The sequence below is a fragment of the Bolinopsis microptera genome, chromosome 5, assembly GCF_026151205.1.
Source record: "Bolinopsis microptera isolate Bmic1 chromosome 5, MBARI_Bmic_1.0, whole genome shotgun sequence".
In the NCBI taxonomy this organism is placed as follows: domain Eukaryota; kingdom Metazoa; phylum Ctenophora; class Tentaculata; order Lobata; family Bolinopsidae; genus Bolinopsis; species Bolinopsis microptera.
Genome location: NC_087076.1, coordinates 11,040,130 through 11,059,482, shown reverse-complemented (window position 1 = coordinate 11,059,482; position 19,353 = coordinate 11,040,130). Strand labels below are relative to the sequence as shown.

General features: G+C 38.8%; 2 protein-coding genes across 2 annotated transcripts; one reads left to right on the top strand and one right to left on the bottom strand.

Annotated features, from left to right (window-relative positions):
* Nucleotides 1–2,172: 2,172 nt before the first annotated feature.
* LOC134814909 (uncharacterized) lies at nt 2,173–6,662 on the top strand. Its single transcript, XM_063823245.1, has 7 exons — nt 2,173–2,262; nt 3,372–3,466; nt 3,635–3,818; nt 3,942–4,043; nt 5,650–5,706; nt 5,882–6,145; nt 6,334–6,662. Exons 1-6 carry the CDS (start codon nt 2,178–2,180, stop codon nt 5,899–5,901), a joined length of 543 nt encoding a protein of 180 aa, XP_063679315.1. The 5' UTR covers nt 2,173–2,177; the 3' UTR covers nt 5,902–6,145; nt 6,334–6,662.
* An 831-nt stretch (nt 6,663–7,493) lies between these two features.
* LOC134814908 (ubiquitin-conjugating enzyme E2 Q2-like) lies at nt 7,494–17,735 on the bottom strand. Its single transcript, XM_063823244.1, has 11 exons — nt 17,650–17,735; nt 17,413–17,508; nt 17,125–17,220; nt 11,779–11,901; nt 11,532–11,564; nt 11,306–11,352; nt 10,446–10,536; nt 9,534–9,679; nt 9,269–9,408; nt 8,892–9,107; nt 7,494–8,734 (listed from the first exon to the last, which is right to left on the bottom strand). Exons 1-11 carry the CDS (start codon nt 17,710–17,712, stop codon nt 8,703–8,705), a joined length of 1,083 nt encoding a protein of 360 aa, XP_063679314.1. The 5' UTR covers nt 17,713–17,735; the 3' UTR covers nt 7,494–8,702.
* Nucleotides 17,736–19,353: the final 1,618 nt, after the last annotated feature.

Sequence of the window (19,353 nt, the reverse complement as noted above, 5' to 3'; positions counted from 1 at the left end):
ATGTTTTAGTTCAATCTTGACACAATTTTAAAATTATAATTTAATTATTTTATATATATGTATTGTCCATAACTAGGGTGGCCTGCTAACAGAACCATGATCTGCCTTGATTCATCCTTCAGCACAGAGAAAAGCTCCTTTTTTTATACATTATGATTACAGAGGATCTGATATTTAGATATATATTGCTGTGCTGTAGGGTTTGCAATCGATAATATCGGCGATAAAATTATAGGCGATAATTCGTAGTAAAATCGTTATCGGTTATCGGCGATAATTTCTGACTGATAAACCGATAATTTCAGAAATTTCTTTTCAAAAATAATTTCGGAATTTTCGAGACTTTACAGCTAACTCGCAGATTCTTACCTCCCATTTTCACTAGATTGATCATAAGATATGTGTGAAACTGATCAAAACATCTGAATTTGCTACTTAAGTACTTAAATCAGCAAGATTTGCAATGTTATCTTATCACTGTTGATTGGTGAAACAAGGTATGTACTATGTAAAAGTATTCATATTTCATGGGATAGTTGCATATTTGAATTCAACGGAATTAAAGTTTAAACGGTAAATCTGTAATAAGTATCCCGTAGTTTCGCCCCACCCTATTACAGATAAGCTGTTCACTTCAAACTATCAATTCAGTTACAACCGTATAAGGTAATAATTTGAACCCGACACAGTACTGCACAGTACACACCATAACAACACAGTACACTCCTGCACAGTCCACACTCCACGCCCCTCCCCTGAGAAATGCCGATGATTAACTTGCCGAATGCCGATGATTAACTTGCCTGGGTCGCTCATTTGCTTAAATCGTTGATTGATTACGTTACACGTATCAGTTGTTATCTGTTTTCTGTTGTGTCTCGGAAAACTAGTTAATCTTGATATGTCAACCAACGAGATCTGGAAACATTTCACAAAAGAGGGGGACAACGTGGCCTGCATGCAATGTGACAAGTCTTTTCTCAGCACAACAGCCAAAAGGTCTTACACTAATCTTTGGTACCACTTGAGAGTTAAACACGGTATAGAAAATGCAGCTGCTAATAATGATAAATCTTCGGCATCCCCCAAAGTCAAGCGACCAAAAAATCAGTCCCTAATAGTATCTTACATCGAAAAGAAAACTCAAGCCGAAATGTATAGCCGTTTAGCGGCTGTGGAGTTCCACTTTGTGTAAGATTGTTATTGTCACTGACTGTTCACTGTAAAGTATATCGGATCTTCACTTTCAATTAATTGACTATTTTGAAATTACGCGTTTACAATTTGTGTACGATATCTCGGGAATTCATGACCCTCAATCACGGAAGTTATAAATCATGAACGTATGATTAATTAAGCCACTGAATCGATGGAAAATAAGCTAATTGTTCTGACCAAATTTTATCGCCGATAATTATCGTTATCGCCGATAATTGAAAAATTATTATCGGTTATCGGCGATAAAAAATTGTGGACCGATAATGCAAACCCTACTGTGCTGTAAAAATTGACTTTATTTATTTATTTATTTATTTACCATTCCAAGAGTGAGTTGTTGTTAGTAGCGGTGTATCCTTTAGTCGGAGGTGTGTCGGGGAGTTCTTTAAGGAATTTAGCCAGTGACGATTTTAACAGGTCCAAAGTAGAGATGGAATTAATTTCTTTGGGGAGAAGATTCCACAGCTGTGCCGCTTTCACTCCAAACGAGTTTTCATAGTGAGTTGCCACAGAACGCTGTGATTTGTTGTTCAGTGCTGGTACAGTAGCTTTTATTCCATGTCGGGGGTTGTTTTTGAACAGCATGCCAATATCATTTGGGGCCAGGCCATTGAGAATTTTCCATGTGTGGATCAAGATGTACCTTTCTCGACGTCTCTGCAATGATACGATATTGAGTTTCGTGAGACTGGAATGTTCTAGATGAAAACATGCTGTAATGAATGTAATGTATTATACATTTATGGCACCATGGCCATCTAACTTGTGAACATTAATTTCAATGTTTATATTATGTACATAATTATCTGATATTTAGACAATTATATGTTAGCGTACTATTAAATATGCTATAATAACTAAGATAACCGTACTCTATTATGACTTTGAATTCTCTCGGGTTACCGGGATATAGGGGAACCATCCCCCCGATAATTTTCGTACCTTTTAAAACCTACTATATGTATTTAGTTTTCATGGATCAAACAGATGATGAGTCAGACTCAAACATACAAGACGCCATAGCTTTGGAGACCATCGAAACAGGTACTCTTTGAATCTAGAAATTAACACCGTAAAATAAATATCTATCATAAAAATGTAGACCATCGGAAAAGGTACTCTTCGAATCTAGAAATTGATATCTTAAAATAGATATATTTCATTTAAAAGAGTAATTAATGCAACAAAATCATTTCTCAGGACACCCACTAATGTTTAATATAAATATACCTTGTTATAGTGTCATTATTTCGTAGTTTATCGACAAAACAGATAGGAACCGTTCACATATTACGTTATCACGTCAATTAGTCAATTTTGAACCCCTGTCCCCTTCCTACCTTCATAATCATTTTTAGACAATAGCTATTGTGTCAAAATAAAACAAGCGTAATCTTTTGGAACTTCTCGGCTGAATAAGTCAACGACCACAATCAGGACGTTCTCGTATCGGTTAATTCAGCAGAATGATAGGCAACTTGATTGACGGTTAAATGAGGAGGGAACCTGATGGGATACCCCTTAGAACGACCACATAGTAGTGTTCTGTAAAAAAGGGCGGTCGAACTATTCGATTACCCTGTAGAATTAGAAGTCTAAGAACTCCAAATTAAAAACATTAATCAAACGTGCAGCGACATCCAGCTCCCACGATATTTTATAGAATTGACAGTGGCACAAAACATGGCTATAATTATATTGGCTATTGTATAAACCCTTGCATTTTGCAAATTAAAAAAGAACTTGAAATAGTCACGCGAAAAATTTACCCCTCCATTTCATGCTTCTTTTTCATGTGACTATTTAAAGTCCTTTTATGTTTAAAATTTTTGACGCACAACAAACATGGATGTCGCTGCACACTTCTGTGGACGTCCTGGATGTGCGCTCTGAGCCTGTGCCTATCTGTGTGGGATATACCACAGATGGCACAGTTAAATTTTGCTGGGCGTACTTCATCATGTACGCTCCTTACGTGCTTTCTTAGGCTTTGACGGTGATGTAATGTTTATGACATACATTACAAATGTGCTCTTCTGCTGAGGAGGGCGGAAATCTTAGAACTAGTATATAGTAACTTAATTGCAATAGTTGTTATGTCAACAGTATTGAACAGAATTTAAAAACTGAATGCTATCAAAATTTCCTCGCAGAACCTGGAAAAAAAAGAAAGCCACGCAGAAGGAAGTCCAATTTATCAAGGAAGAAGAATTCGAAACGGAATGCTCAAATTCTAGTGTCAGGAAATGTGAGTGACAATTTCTCCAATTAGAATGAATGCGTATGAAAACAAAACCAGGCATTACAGGAATTCATAGTTAATATTATACTGCTGGTAGGCGTTATCTTGATATCCCGTGAGGCCCGGTATATAGACTAGAGGTTTGACTGTACATTCATAATATTCACTTTACAGAAACGGGATATTCCAGATGCCCTCGGATTTGTCAATAATCTAACCAAGACCAACAAACTTCAACATGCGTGCACGATAGGGGATCTGGACGAAACCCGGAGACTTATGGAAAATCTAAGTTACTCTCAGTTGTTAAAACGAGACACAAGTGGTGATACAGCCCTTCATAACGCGATAATTAACGGTAAATGACTCCACAGTAATACAGTAAACAACTGCTTTACGCTTATAAATAATACTGAAGTGACTTTAAAAAGAAGAATGTGGAAAACAGCATTGACCATATTATTCATATGCCTCTTTCTAGGTCTAGGAATCATAAAGCAGTTGGGGAATAACAACGTCCCGGGATTAGTTTCTGATTCAGACGGCTATAAACACAAAGAGCAGCAGGATTACAGTATCGAAGGTGAAAATACCGAGCAGAGAGAGAGAGCCGACATATAGCTATAGTCAACGCGACTTAGACGGCTGGGTGTAACTTATTAGTTATTGCTCGATGTATCAGAGCGCGTCTCAGTCTCGCACGTGTTGTTAAGCTGCTACACATATTATAATCTGACGGCATAATATAGCAGAGTCTAGAATGTTCGCTTAACTACAATTATAAAGTGAGGATGTGTGATGGATCGTTTCGATACTTTGCAGTTCTAATAGGAATGTAAGTGTACTGTGTGCCCCACGAAAAACCTCACCGAACCTCCACGCGGTGTGGGGTGGGTGGCTCGAACGGGGGGTGCATGGGTGTTTCTAACCTATGCAAAGGAAGGGACTAGCCATCTCTACAACAAGGAAAGGCTCTAATAGCCTCTACTAACCTTAGAACCGCAGCATAACCGCTTTTCCCACAGGCAAATAACACCTTCCGCAGGAAACTAACACGCTCACAGGCCCCCACATGACGTGTAACCCCAGGATTTGGTTTTGGATCGGACACTGAAAACAACGATAGAGGAGCGGTCTACACGCTCACAGGCTACCATGTCTCGTGTAACCCCAGGATTTGACACGTTCACAGGCTACCATGTCTCGTGTAACCCCAGGATTTGGTTTTGGATCGGACACTCAAAACAACGATAGAGGAGCGGTCTACACGCTCACAGACTACCACGTCTCGTGTAACCCCAGGATTTAACACGCTCACAGGCTACCACGTCTCGTGTAACCCTAGGACTGTAACACTTAACAGACTCTAACACGCTCACAGGCTTCCACGTCTCGTGTACCCTAGGATTTGGTTTGGATCGGACACTCAAAACAACGATAGAGGAGCGGTCTACACGCTCACAGGCTACCATGTCTCGTGTAACCCCAGGATTTTACACGTTCACAGGCTACCACGCCTCGTGTACCCTAGGATTTTGTTTTGGATCGGACACTCAAAACAACGATAGAGGAGCGGTCTACACGCTCACAGACTACCACGTCTCGTGTAACCCCAGGATTTAACACGCTCACAGGCTACCAAGTCTCGTGTAACCTTAGGATTTGACACGCTCACAGGCTACCACGTCTCGTGTAACCCTAGGACTCTATCATTTAACAGACTCTAACACGCTCACAGGCTTCCACGTCTCGTGTACCCTAGGATTTGGTTTTTGGATCGGACACTCAAAACAACGACAGAAGAGTGGTCTACAGTGACGTTACAGGAACATTGCACACTCCTTCGAGTTGCATGTAGCAGGCCATGACCGTCCCTGGAAGTCCCTGTCTCCTCATCGTTAACCCGTAAGGGGTTGCACCAGGGGCGGTGGTAACAGTACTTCAAGACTCTCGGAGTCTGTTGTCGATATCTATGTATAATATAATTATGGTATATAATTTGGGAGTCTCTCTCTCTAGCAGCAGGAGTTGGAGAATGGGGACGCGTTGTGAAAGCCACCGCAAGGAAGGCTTACAGTCGACGCCGACCAATCAAAAGAAGAAGAAGTGTACTGTGTACAGTGTAACTGAAGACTGCAATCTGCTTAACATAAATATGGATGCAACAATATATTATATATCTATTTCAGGCAATTCAATATCAAGAAGATCAACAGTTCGAAAGGCAGAAGCAACAACAGAAAGAGGTTTAAGATAATGTTTTTAAGTATTCATTCCCCGCAATAAAAGAATAAACGAGTAGATCTGTCGCACTGCAACTGCATCAACAAACCGGTTTATAGACTTATCTGAACGTTACTAACACTGTGTATAAGTATTACAAAGCGCTTCATTGATTTTAACAATTAACACTTTTTCCAGAGAACTTCTCAATATGGTAGACAAGTCGTTCGCAACATCGCAGATAAGCATATGGCGAAGGGAATACGCCTATTTCTCTTTTCCTGATGCCTACAAACAGTAGCTACGAAGATCAAGAAGCTCCCCGCCTTCAGCAAACTCCTAGAGATAACAGAAGAAGACTCCTTCTACCCTCTCCCCTTTACTGGAGAGAATCTCTCTCAGAAGCTCAAGCTAAAGGATTGTCTGTTCGATAAAACACCTGGCTCTAAGAAGAATAAAGAGGTTCGAAATTTTAAACTTTTAAACAGGTTCTCATTGCTACATTCTTACTGAGGTCAGAGTTATATCAAAAGGTATTTAAGTTGCCAGCTAACAAGATTTTGAAACTTTAAAGTGCACCTTAGTTTTAAATACAACTAGACGATAAACCTGCTGTAAAAGTGCGAAAATTAAAGACTTATTATTCCCAGGTTAGACCCAGAACGGTGAACGAGCCGCCCAGAGGTGCCGTTCCTGTTAGGACAGCCGGTTTCCACAAAAGGAATGAAGAAAGATAGAACAATTTAAAATGTTCGATTGTGAAATGCATTATGTTTATTTTGTTTGTTTTCCGATATATGTTTGAAGAGTTGACTTCAAGTTTTAGTAGAGTTTAGAAGAGTTTTAGTAACTTATCTACCAGTTGATATAAAATGACTGACACACAATGTTACGTATTTTACCCTTTTCCAGAGAGTACGATTTTAAATACTATGATTAATGAAAGCATGCTATTAAAAATAGAGTACATACCATTGTTCGAAGTCTGCAAAATCGGACGGGCTGACGATTGTTATCGGCTGCGTTCTCATATTTGAGCTAATTTAAAATATAGAAGGTTAAACGACTATCAATTATACCTGACAGCATCAGCAAAAACTTTATCCAATAATGAACATAGCATATGCATAGGTGATGTAAGCAGTTTCCATCGGGCAACAGTGGACGATGAACAGTTTAACTAAATCGCAAACACAGCGTACATCAACATATTTGTATTATTAACACAGCGTGTAAAACAGATGACGCGCGTTGAACACAAGCGAATTCAAACTGTCAAATTTGACGCTGGCTCCAATATCAGGAAAGAATCATGAAACCAAGGCAACTGGATTCTATTATCCAACGCGACATTGGTTTGAGCGCATTATCGACACGTTTTAAATGCGCGGAACGTTTTTGTGCGCGGCACTAGCATTTTAAATTTTCAAAATTCAAATCATAGCCAGAGTTATGGTCATTTTTCCAAACAAATTTTGAGGCAAATTTTACGTGTAAATTATCCATTTTTCATTCATGATCACTCATAATTTGAACAAATTACCTTGGATTGAATTGAACTCTTCAGTATTCGATAATTAAGACAATTATTTAAAGAACAGAGTAGTTTTAAAGCTAAACATTCGCAATTTGTCTTAACAGGAGTCTTGGGGGAATTATAAAAATGGAATTTAAACGTTTTAGCGGCGCATGAAGCCCGCGGCGTTCGCTGGGGTGGTTAGGGTTTCGAACAGTCATTGAGAGCCACATAGACACTAGTTGACGGATGTTACTCGTCTAATTTTTTTCGAAGTATTAACGGGTGATACTCGTATAATATCTGTTCCGTCGACGAGTCCAACTCTGAACTCGGCGCGCGTCCTGGTAGGTTGTAAACCTACAATCGGAGTAGCGCGCGCCGCTTTCTTCTCGAAATATTATGGCCCGATGGCAAGTGCTAAGAAGTAGCGCGCGCCGGGCCGGACCATTAACAATGGTCAAAGCACTAGGTAAGTGGAAGTCTTAAATAAGTCTCGTGACACTTGACAGTAGAGTGTAGAGTGATTAATCATCATCCGGGCGAGCGTGACCTGTTAATCAGACAGGAGCGCTCGCAAGGCTGTCAATACTGGTCTAGCAATCACGCTTCGGTCTACAGAAAAGTGATTAATCATCACCCCTCGAGTAACAAATGAAATTTTTGAGTTGTATTCTCCCTTCTGGAACAGATAATTTAAATAGTTACAGATTAAAAAATAACTAACAAATTCTCCAACTTTTCGTTTAAGCACCCATTTGGAATCAAAGTTTGCCTTGAATTTGAAACTGGAGCACGAAGTGCTTGATAAACATAAGATTGAGCTAAAAACACTGCGCAATTCAGAAAGTGAAAAAGAGTGCCAAAGACGAACTTAAACAATAAAAATACGATAACGTTCTTACTTCTTTAACAGACAAGATTTTTAACTTTTTCACTCTCAAGCTCAGTAATAAAATATGCAATTAAATCATCATATTATGTATTACTATCGGTTAGACATCGTCAGCTTTAGTTGAAGTTCTCGGTGGAAGAGGTATGCGAGTTGCTATACAAGGATTAATCAGAAGGACTGATGCCAACTTTCTTCTATTAAATCAACTTAAACTCGTCTAAGTCTAACCAATCTAGTATTTTACTGGACATAAAACAGTATCCGACAAGTCTCATAAATTATAAAGGAAAGCACACACTAATTCTCGGAAAGTGGATCAAGTATCCAATTATATAACAACAACCGATCCAATCACACTTTAACCAATGCATCATTGATTCTATCAATTTTATACTAGTCAACTTGGGAAGCTACATTCGCGCTCTGCGCTGCACTTAGGAAAATATTTCATAAAAACAACGCGATGTTTCAAGTCATGCATGCTCGGAAGTGATATGATCGGTTTGAAGTCATGTGCCTTGTTCAACCATAGTCTGTTTCTTCGCCTGATCCACATGCGATCACGTGTTTCTTTTCTCTGAAGTAATGTAGATCCCTACTCTTGTGTGTCAGCCTTCTTCTTTTGGTGGAGTCACCCAACCTGGAATAACAGCCACCATATTACTAAAGGTAACATTTTGTTGGAGAGGCGAATCCTTAAAAAATGAATTCAAAAATACTTTAACTGTACAATTTAACATAGATGATAGACTTAAATCTAACATTGATTAGAAAAGTAAATACAATGGATGAATTACCTTGTGCCTCGTGACTCTCCACAAGTGCATTGAAGGAACAAAGTGCTCGCTCGAAGGTATAGGGCGTACCCTTGTGATTGAATGTGATCCTAGCTTTGCCCTTTACCAGGGTAGCAGATATCTGGGTAATCAGGGACTCTAAAGAGTAAGCACTACTCCACCCCTGTCGAGTTAATAATTCCATACATATTGCTCCACCCCTCATTACATACCCACCTGCAGGAGCAGTTGTTAAGAGCTACAAAGAAAATAACTCACAACATGGGCTCCACAAATAAGTGGGAGATATAGTATTCTCATTAGAATATTGAGGGAGTCGATATATATTATCACATTATAGATATTGACACTAATGAACTAAGATACTGGATACTCACGACTAATGTGCGGAGCGACTACCCTGACGAAGGGGGGTTCGAAAGGGAAGGATGGGCCGAAGCTTATAGCTAGGTGAATGTGTTGGGGATTGGGATCCAACTTTTTGATATCGTCCATCAGAGGGGAGTCCGGATCAACCCTGGGTTAAATTAAGAGTTGATGTTAAGCGAGCTGACTAACTTATACTTGTTATAGAAGCAAGAACAACCCTGGTGACCAAGAACTAGAACCGCCCAACCTGATTAACAAAGACACGTGACTCACTTTTGCAGGAACACATCCCAGCTGTAAAGATTGTCGTTGTTTATTGACACAGTGTAAACTCCCGTCTTGTAGCCTTCAGATTTGTAAATCTCTTTCAGTTCTTTCATAATTCGGTCTGTAGCTTGTACCGACCCGTACATCATGCCCTGACAACAGTATCTTCAGTTTGTGCGGAGTCGTGAGAATAAATAGATAAAGTCACATTTTATACAGAAATTTATTGATAAATATTCATACCAGTTATACTAAAGGAACTATAAAAGATGAAATCAATGAAATTTGGCTGATAAAAATGATAATATTTGATATTTGTATATTATGCTATCTGAAAGAGAGTGAGATCTAGTTACAACCGAAGTTAAGATTTAAGACAACGATTATGTGTTATCCTATTGTGTGCGTGATTTTCAATTGTAATTCTACAAAGTTATCATATAATATTTAAATTTCAATCTATGTCTCCGACTTGAGTGTTCATGGATACATTTTGAAACTGGGCATGCACCAACACAATGAATACTGTCTAGTAATTGTGCCTTCCAAATTTCAAAACAATCCCATGTAAATGGAGATAGGGTTTAAAGTTGCAAAATTTCATTTTAGTTCATGGCAGGCTAGTTGAGACGCGCCAAAACTTTGAAATTAGCGAATTGTCTGGCAATATTTCGATATCGTTGCATTAACTTACATGACATGGGTCAGGTATGTACTTATTCACTATGTACTTATGTTATTGTACCTACTGTATGAATTAAAATATGAGAGGATTTCAAAAAATCTATAAAACCTGAAGCAAGAGGCCAAATATTAACCTAATATGTAAATGAAACGGTTAAACAAGAGACCAGAATAGCCATGTTCATATCATTAATTTATATTATACCGCAGAATGAGAGTAAAATGTGAAGATACCTGTTCCTGATCCTTGCGAATAGTCTGCTTTATTCGCTCCAGAGAAGCGAACTGTTCCGGTTTCATTAATTCTATGTCTGCCTTCTCCTCACTGAAATAATGAGAATTACAACTTTCAATTAAATATCAACTACTAGTCCCGCTATTCAGTGCAGTGTGCAATCAGCAATGATTAAAAATGGGTGAGGATGGAGTCTGTGTTTACATTTGTTGTCTTTACCAAGCTCTGATTATGCTCGACGATATGTTATGCTAAACGGTTGCTTGAAAATTATGGTTGGTTCGCTCGGTTTGGTGATTGCTTGCTGTAAATATGATCACAGAAAAGTTGAGTGCTGAAATTCATTGCTCTCCCACTGTCTCGCCAACCCCCGGTTCAAAGAAATGGTTTTTCAATCCGCCCACCACAATTTTCATGATCTAGTCTATGGTTTTTATTGATTTCAGGTTTTACCAAGCTCATCATTCATCGAACATATTTCATTGAAAAGAGATGCAGTATTGTCGACAAATCAGAAAATGTGATGCACTGACGATAATATGACGTAATCATGTCAGTGAATTGTATCCGGATTATGAGGATATTTAATTGACTTGTAGTCATGCTGAGAAACAAAACATGGTCATGATATCATAAAATGCATGATAGCACTGCGCGGCTCAGTAGTCACGTTTTCCAAATTGACGGCACTCTCCACAGCGGTGAAGTGATTGTTTGCTAGTGGCTGTTGCGTTGTACACAAATAAACCGGCAAGTATGCTGTCAGAACTCAGAATATCAAATGTAGCGTGTTTCCACCATTTCATTTCATATGACACCACTTAGGAACGGTTGAGGAGGTAAATTAAAAGAAACTCACCTGTCCATATTAGTATCAGAAAGAACATCCGCCTCACTCATATCGTCCTGTAATGTTTAGCCAAATAAGCACAACTCTCTAGAAATTAACATGATTTGGAACACAGCCAAAAGGAGAGTTCGAGTGTAGATTAAATGTAGTCATAGATTTGAAGGCAACAACGTTGACCAAGGGACAGGTGAATTCAGTTACTGCTAGGAAATAATAAATCAGCCATGTAACTTACAGATAGAATAGAATCTGCGTCATCGGCCGAATCCTGAACAATTATAAAGTCACGTGAACAGGCAGCCAATATGAAAACATGAAAACCTATCATGGTACTAAGGTTCGTTTACATGTGCATTAATCAAAGAGAATTATCGCAAATAAAGAAAACAGGTAACGTTATAGCTGTAGTAGCTAACAAGCTAATGCCGATTTAACTTATTCGTGCCTCCCCTCCCCACCCCCAGTAACACTACAAACAGTACCATGTCACACTCGAGCGTAGCACTGCTGGACCCCACCCCGTTACACAGGTCTATGTTAGAAGCGGAGCTCAGCCCAAACGCAGTACATAGCTCCGTTATCAGGACTTGAGAGGCGGACATTATCTAGGAATAGAAAACAGTGTTAGGAAACAAATGTACTTAATTAGGTTTATCATAATTCGTACAGCTATGTTATCATTAGGTTGTGGGAAATTATGGGAAAAACAAATGTTGAGACACGGGGTAAATTCAGACCATTGAATCAAGGGCCCCATGATTTTGAAATTTAAGGACCTAAACTTGATATAATATCAATTTACAATGCACATCTTTTGCTATGTAAAACAGTCTTTATACTCCAGAATATACTTTATACTCCAGTTGCAACACAATCATGTAGACACATGATCTTTCCCCCAGGTCGCACATCTTTACACTTACAGCAGTTTGACTCAATGACTCATAGTTAGTATTACTATTTGGCTCAAATTCTGGAAAGCTAGGCGCAAAAAACTTTATCATCTGGCCTTACCAGGGCTTTCAAGATTTTTTCGTTACTTGGAAATGTGAATGTTTTATATAATCAAGCAGTACTGAGATGATACCAACTCAGTTTTATTGTGTTTTGTTTCTCCATTCAATTTTTTTTCACACGGCAAAAAAACAGGAGGCAACAATCGCGACCGACCAACTTCTAGACAATAGTAATACTAGATGTTACGTAATTTTGATTTTATTTTGCGCCACATGTTATATTGTATGTAAATTTTGAAAAGATTTTCATTTAAAAAAAAATGCAGTCGCTACTCTCTTATCTAGCAACTAGTACTATATCTGTATTAGCTAGATGGCTGATGCAACAGTACGTACTGTAGTACGTGATCTGGTTTTTTTCCTAACTAGATACAGTAAAACCCCGATTTACCGCGGAGTTGCGGTAAATCGGGGTTTTGTTTGTTTACATTATAGATGTTAAGGACTATTTGGGGGAAAGGAGATGGCCGCGGTATATTGGGGTTTGCAGTAAATCGGGGCGCTGTAAATCGGGGTTTTTTAGTATCTAACGCGTTACCTAATCGTAACAGTACATATCATAGTTCACCAAACCCAGGTTTTCAAGTGCATAAAGTAATCAAACTTTAAAGAAGTGATAACTACTGCCTTAGTGAATAATAGTTATAGTATACATAGTGTATGTACGAAGTGTCATATCATATCACGTACCCCCAAATAGTGTATTTAATCAGGCAGCCTCATGCCTCATTTCATCCTCACCAGATACCGAACATTATATCTATAGGAAAATGTAAGCGAGTTATTCACTAAGCTTGAGTATATACTCAGCTGTTTTTGTTCAATCGGAGCTAACCAGAATTGTGGGTAAACGACGAAGATAAGGTGTTTACTAGAGATTATAAGTCACATCCCATAGTTGATATTCACGGCAATTTAAATCAAGAAAAGTCACAGAGTTATAATATATTTAAGAGCAAAGTTTGCTTTTTATTTGTACCCTTAAATCGTCATTTTCAGGAGGGAAATTTTACTTTTGAGCAGTTGGTACAGACCTTACACGGCAGGCTTCATGATTTCAGCAATCAAACCGAGATGTGTTATAATGATGAGCCTACTAATATCAATATAATACTACAATTTACTTCCTTGAACCACTAAACCTGCCCACACCTGGCCCCTAGACTGTATACATCCACAAGCTGGGCTATGTTTATACAATACCGGATTACAGCTCTTAAATTGTCTAATTGTTCAGATTGGATCTTATTCCTAGTTCACCGTTAGTCTTTTCTCTTGACAACAAGCAACACGTGTTTCATCAATCGTCGAGACTCGAGCGAAGTGTTTTGGTGATGAAAACCGATAAAACTAGGTCACATTTGTTTATTATAAACCATTTATAAACTGTGTTTATAAATGGTGTACCTCCCCACACGTATCCGCATATTGTAGATCTAATTTGTATACTCTAAGTATGCTCCTAAAACAGAGCTTATTAGTCATTATAGCATATAACGATAGAAGGTCTGGGGGCCAGTTGCCTCAATCAATACTTATTGTCAAATTAAGCAAGAACTTTAGACCAGTTACAGATGTGCAAATATTCTGTACTGCAGCTGTGGTTAACCAGAATTCATATATTTTCATAACTACATGTCAGTTTATGTTGCAAAGATTCTGTTGTAGATTTCTATTCTTAACTCGTCCAACAACATAATTTGTCCTTCAAGTCCTCAAGTCAACGGAAGAAGAGCTGCAGTCTTGTCCATTGCATCTATAACATAATAAATATGACATATGTATAATACAGGGTGGCCCATAAGTGACTACCCACACGCAACCTCTTAATAACTCACGTAATTCGTCTCCAAATTGCACCAAAATTTCAGAGATTATAGATATGGGTCAAACTTAGATTTCCTAAAAGTTTCGTAAGCCACGCCCAATTACAGTGGGCGTGGCGTGACACTCCCTCTTTTTCACTATTGTCTTCATAAAATGAGAACGCTTTAAGCTAAGAACTCAAAATTTTTTGCACACATTTGGCTTGATAATTGAAAACTTATCCCAAAGTTTCAAGTTCATTGGTTAAAATATGGCTGAGTTATGACCATTTTAAAATCCATCGGATATGTGATCCGAGCAGTCAGTCAGTGATATTTGCACTCAATTAGTGATCTCGTCACCCAATCTGATCAAGAGTAAGGCGTTAGCGTGTATTAATGAGGTTCATTAGGCTTTGATTGGATACCGATGATGACTTTGCTAGAAAGGAAAACACAAATTTTTAGGATAAATCAATAAATGAAATCAGCTAATAAAAATTCCCACACAAAAACAATTCAATAATTTCAATTAAGATGTTCAAATTGTCGTCCCCCAGCTGCAATCACCTTGAAGCACCGCTTCTTCACACTCCGACAAGCGTTCGTAGCAAACGCTGGGTCCATATTATGGATGATGTCGATCAGGTGGTGCTTTAGCTGCGTGATGGTTGCAATAGGATATCTCTTATAGAGTTGGTCCTTCACCCACCCCCACAGGAAGAAGTCACACGGTGTAAGGTCAGGACTTCATTCCTTTTTATTGATTGTAAGGAACCTGTGACTAGCAGGGCTAACAAGCCCTGAAATGGTGACACCACCATAAATTCGTTTGATAGCGTTTTAGGTGCTGTCAGCTGTATAGGCCGGCCCATAAGCAGGCTGCAACCAATCAAGCGGTGCATGTGAGCCAAACAGGCCATTAACCAAGTGACGAGATCACTGACTGAGTGCTCGGATCACGTATCCGATGAGTTTTGAAATGGTCATAACTTAGCCATATTTTAACCAATGAACTTGAAACTTTGGGAAAAGTTTTCAATTATCAAGCCAAATGTGTGCAATAAATTTTGAGTTCTTAGCTTAAAGCGTTCTCATTTTATGAAGACAATAGTGAAAAAGAGGGAGTGTCACGCCACGCCCACTGTAATTGGGCGTGGCTTACGAAACTTTCAGGAAATCTAAGTTTGACCCATATCTATAATCTCTGAAATTTTGGTGCAATTTGGAGACGAATTACGTGAGTTATTAAGAGGTTGCGTGTGTCGTCTCCAAATTGCACCAAAATTTCAGAGATTATAGATATGGGTCAAACTTAGATTTCCTAAAAGTTTCGTAAGCCACGCCCAATTACAGTGGGCGTGGCGTGACACTCCCTCTTTTTCACTATTGTCTTCATAAAATGAGAACGCTTTAAGCTAAGAACTCAAAATTTTTTGCACACATTTGGCTTGATAATTGAAAACTTATCCCAAAGTTTCAAGTTCATTGGTTAAAATATGGCTGAGTTATGACCATTTTAAAATCCATCGGATATGTGATCCGAGCAGTCAGTCAGTGATATTTGCACTCAATTAGTGATCTCGTCACCCAATCTGATCAAGAGTAAGGCGTTAGCGTGTATTAATGAGGTTCATTAGGCTTTGATTGGATACCGATGATGACTTTGCTAGAAAGGAAAACACAAATTTTTAGGATAAATCAATAAATGAAATCAGCTAATAAAGATTCCCACACAAAAACAATTCAATAATTTCAATTAAGATGTTCAAATTGTCGTCCCCCAGCTGCAATCACCTTGAAGCACCGCTTCTTCACACTCCGACAAGCGTTCGTAGCAAACGCTGGGTCCATATTATGGATGATGTCGATCAGGTGGTGCTTTAGCTGCGTGATGGTTGCAATAGGATATCTCTTATAGAGTTGGTCCTTCACCCACCCCCACAGGAAGAAGTCACACGGTGTAAGGTCAGGACTTCATTCCTTTTTATTGATTGTAAGGAACCTGTGACTAGCAGGGCTAACAAGCCCTGAAATGGTGACACCACCATAAATTCGTTTGATAGCGTTTTAGGTGCTGTCAGCTGTATAGGCCGGCCCATAAGCAGGCTGCAACCAATCAAGCGGTGCATGTGAGCCAAACAGGCCATTAACCAAGTGACGAGATCACTGACTGAGTGCTCGGATCACGTATCCGATGAGTTTTGAAATGGTCATAACTTAGCCATATTTTAACCAATGAACTTGAAACTTTGGGAAAAGTTTTCAATTATCAAGCCAAATGTGTGCAAAAAATTTTGAGTTCTTAGCTTAAAGCGTTCTCATTTTATGAAGACAATAGTGAAAAAGAGGGAGTGTCACGCCACGCCCACTGTAATTGGGCGTGGCTTACGAAACTTTCAGGAAATCTAAGTTTGACCCATATCTATAATCTCTGAAATTTTGGTGCAATTTGGAGACGAATTACGTGAGTTATTAAGAGGTTGCGTGTGGGTAGTCACTTATGGGCCACCCTGTACGTATAATACGTATAATATGTAAAATATGTAAAATATGTAAAATATGTAAAATATGTAAAATAAATATAATATGTTTTGTTTTATGTAAGATTGATAAGTCTTTTGTCTGACTGATTATTATCAACCAGACTGTTCTACATAATGTCTGAGCTACTCAGCTGGTAACCTATTTGGAGGAACTTAAAATAATTCTGCTTTGTTTCGAGTCGATGGGTAGAATTGTCTAGGGTTTCGTCAAAACAGCTCTTTTTCTCCTTAAATTACTAGTAAGTAATAATTATGACCGTTATCTATCAGCCAACTTGTTTCGATTTTAAATATAGTCAGTAAATCAGAGCCTGTATTCAGGCTTACTTCATAGCGAACAAGATACTATGGCCTGCTTAAATTTACGCCCTTACATAAAACGTCTTTCTACGAACAATGATTAAAACAAATTATAAGTTCATGAAAGTTGGAAATTTCGCTATTTCATAAGAGACTCTTACACTTCGTCCTGAACTGTTGATTTTGTCGATAGCATTGTTGATAGTGGTGTCATCAGATGCTGTACACCACAATGGGGCCTGGTCGGGGTATCCTTCCTGCACATTAATTGTTATAATAGTTTTGCTAAATTTTAACCATTATATAACCATTATAACCATTTTAACCATCTTAACCATTGTACAATGTACATCTTCTTTCAATACCTACAATTGCTCTATATTAAGATGTATTTTGACCCCTCCCCTTACTTCACAACCAATAAAAAAAGAAGTAACGTCACAACTTACAAATATGTTGCAGGTGATTGAATGATGTTTTTCAGAATTGTCTAGGAATGTAAATAAGATTTCGTCGACATTCCGGGATAGGATCTTTAAACGTGCCTGAAAAAAGAAACAAATATTTTATATTGAGTTTAAATTGTATGGAACATTTTACAAGGTGAGGTTAGATATTAATCACAATCCAGTTAAATATAAATAGTATATGAGATAAACATTAGAAATTCATAAAACAGAAAGTACCTGTTCTCCTGCCTGGCTAAGCTTTTCGTGCAGTTCATTTATCTCATTCTTTAAAGATTGCATGACATGCTGAAATTTTAATAGATTTATAGGTCCTGAAAACCCTTCCATCAATTTCGCAAAGAGAGAAATTGCCCACCACATTATGTTACAGGCATTGTAGGGGAGCCAATAACTTCCTCGAATTGCTCATAGAATATTTCACACATTTGACACTTGAACATCCTTGTTTCTTAGATTTATTTGAAACACAAGGATATATTTTTCAAGCAACATATGGTCCGCAATGATTCACTTATTCACATCATCCAACTGCCAAGTTGAATGACGCTAAACATATCCCACACATTAATGGATCCGTCGATTCGCTGCCCAAAAGGTGGCTTCGACATAGTGTTGATATTTTGGTTGTGACTCTTAGATCAGAAGCTTGCTTCTGCGGGATCACGTGTCGTCTTCGATAATAATACTAAAGTAAACTAGAAATATATAATTAAGATGGGATTTATATCATATCTCGGAAATCAAAGAGTGGTTATCATTGTATTACCGGAGCGAGCAAATGAATCCTATCTTCAAGCGTGCCTCTTATTACCTGGACAGGATGTTTCTACGAATTCTCGTTAGGGTAGAGTCTTAGTGATTGCTTTAGTACTGTATAATGTTAGGATGGATATTGGAGACGAAGTAGAAATTAGTGCCACATGGTTTTGAATAGACCCCCAGTGTCTCCTTGGCAATATTTAGATATTATGGTTAGTCACGTGATATCTAAATTCAAATTAATTATTCAAGATATTTTGATGATATAAAGCTATCTGGTACATTCTTATCCATGACTTCACCGAACAATACTAATTTGACAGTTTAGAGGCCAACTACTTAGCAGGGACGTAGCCAGGATTTTTCTTTGATGGGGGCTGTCGGCGAGCGAAGGGAGCCGACGTGTCCAATCCAGCTGCGCAGGGGTCCAGGGGCGGAGCCCCTTGGCGGGGGCTAGGGGGGCGCAGCCCCCCGGAAAATTTTTGCGAAACAGGGTGTTTTAGACGATATTTGGCATAATTAAATAAATTTGTAGGACAGCAATAAACTGAGATTGAAAAGAATCAAGTACTCACGTAAATTTGGTAACTTCACAACAGCAATCTGCATTCTCCAATCAGAATTTACGACTTACTCAGGCCTCATCGTCTTAAGATTTTTACATTTCCTACGGTCTAGGGGACACTATTGACTATTTATAGAAGTCTTCTAGAATGTTTGCTTGGATGTTATGACAGATATTTACTAATCCACAGTTCAAATCTTTGACTGACTGCAGTCATAAACACAGCCCAGTTACCAGGCAACCATGGGGACTAGGGGGCTTTTTTTTCTTCTGGGGTTCGATTTTTTAAGGGGGGGGGGGCTGCTGCCCCCCTAGCCCCCCCGGCCCCCCCCCCTGTCTACGTGCCTGCTACTTAGGACGTCCGCCAAAATCGCAGATTATCAGACTATCCCCTCCCCTGTCCGAAATTCCAAAACCACCCCCCCGGCCCCACCCTCAATTGCCGGAATTCGTAAGCAGATGGCCCCTTAATTGATTAAGGGTCGTCAAGAATCTAAACGACGTGTTCGCGCATACTACCATACTACCATACTACCAGACTGGTAGTAGGAATACCTTGGAATCTGACAGGAATACCTTGGAATCTGACGCGCAAG